Source organism: Trachymyrmex septentrionalis, unplaced genomic scaffold (assembly GCF_001594115.1).
Source record: "Trachymyrmex septentrionalis isolate Tsep2-gDNA-1 unplaced genomic scaffold, Tsep1.0 scaffold29, whole genome shotgun sequence".
Lineage (NCBI taxonomy): Eukaryota > Metazoa > Arthropoda > Insecta > Hymenoptera > Formicidae > Trachymyrmex > Trachymyrmex septentrionalis.
This window is the reverse complement of record NW_017305451.1, coordinates 3,070,557-3,071,853: the sequence shown is the minus strand read 5'-3', so window position 1 is coordinate 3,071,853 and position 1,297 is coordinate 3,070,557. Positions and strand designations below refer to the sequence as shown.

The window sequence follows — 1,297 nt, the reverse complement described above, 5'->3', positions numbered from 1 at the left end:
TATACGGAGGATTCCCTGGCATTCCCGATAGCATCGATCGCAGATCGTTGCATCCTCCGCGCTGATTCCGGAGCGAAATCCGTATTGAGCGCACTGGAGTATCCGGCCATCGTAGCTGCGATCGGTGTGAGCACTATAGCGACATATCCTTTAGGGATGAATCCGCCGTAACGGTGCACCAAGGAGAACCACTGGTGTATGTGTATGTGTATGTGTACGTATATGTGTAATCCGGCACACGGCGCCTCCGAGACCACCCTTTGCGGTCGAAGAAAACGTATAATCCGCGGTGGTATCCCACGGGTAAAGGGTAACTGTCACACGTGTTACACGTCGCACACACTTGGCGTATATACGGGGGAGGATACAGAGTACAGCGAGCGGGGCAGGGGGGGAGGGGGATCTACGCGTACGCTCGTCTCTTTCCCGTCGGAGATCACGAGCGGACGGAACCGGCACAATCTCTAAAGACGTATCCCCGATCCATCCGGAATGACGAACCTGGATGCACCACCGCGCACCGTGGTGTCGGGAGCCTTTTCCCCACTCACACCAACATTATTCTACCGAACGCGCACCACTACTGGAACGGTCCACTGAGGGTGACGCACGAGGGCTAAGTATCGTCAGGACGAGATCGAAGCACCCTCGGCCGCGAGTCCTCTCGGCGGCGCGCGTCGCTCACCCCGCGGCATCACGACATGTACACTCGGCGCGCGTCCACCGAGAACGCGGTCGCGCTCGTCGGGGGTTGGAAACGAGAGGATCCCCCAGGTGCTAAACGCGGACGTGCGAGCGACGTTTCTTCCACACGATCGAACTCTCTCTCTCCTCGTGTCCCCGAGTCCACTCGAGGAGGAGAAAGAGAGGGAGAGAGAAACGAGAGAGAGAGAGCGCGCGCGATTCGACGTTGCTGACGACGGGTTCGTTCTGCAGGGTAAGGCTGGCTAAATGGGGTGAAATCAGACGAGACTGTCACGTCACGAGTAACGTCGTATCCTACCCGCACGGCAGACAGCACGGAACTACTGGCGGTCCCTACGCGAGCGTAATTCCATCCCCACCGCGCCGACGGCCAGGTTACCCCCACGACAGCGTCGTTGCTACACGCGCCCCTTACCCCCTCCTCAATAATGGGCACGCACCGAGAGCTATCCGGAGCGTGACACACGCTTACGCTTCTGGTGGGGGCTACAGTCGCGTGGCGGCGGTACGACTCGGAGGGGATGCGAGATGAACTTGATGGCGGTGGTGGAAACTACAACGGCGGCGGCGGCGGCGGCAACGGCAACGGCAA

General features: G+C 59.8%; 1 protein-coding gene across 1 annotated transcript in view; it reads left to right on the top strand.

Annotated features, from left to right (window-relative positions):
* Positions 1-1,226: 1,226 nt before the first annotated feature.
* LOC108749299 (homeobox protein Hox-B3-like) overlaps positions 1,227-1,297 on the top strand; it is an 11,342-nt gene continuing 11,271 nt past the window's right edge. Inside the window, exon 1 of the mRNA XM_018487898.1 lies at positions 1,227-1,293. Coding sequence (XP_018343400.1) covers positions 1,227-1,293 — 67 coding nt within the window. The remainder of the gene's footprint in view (positions 1,294-1,297) is intronic.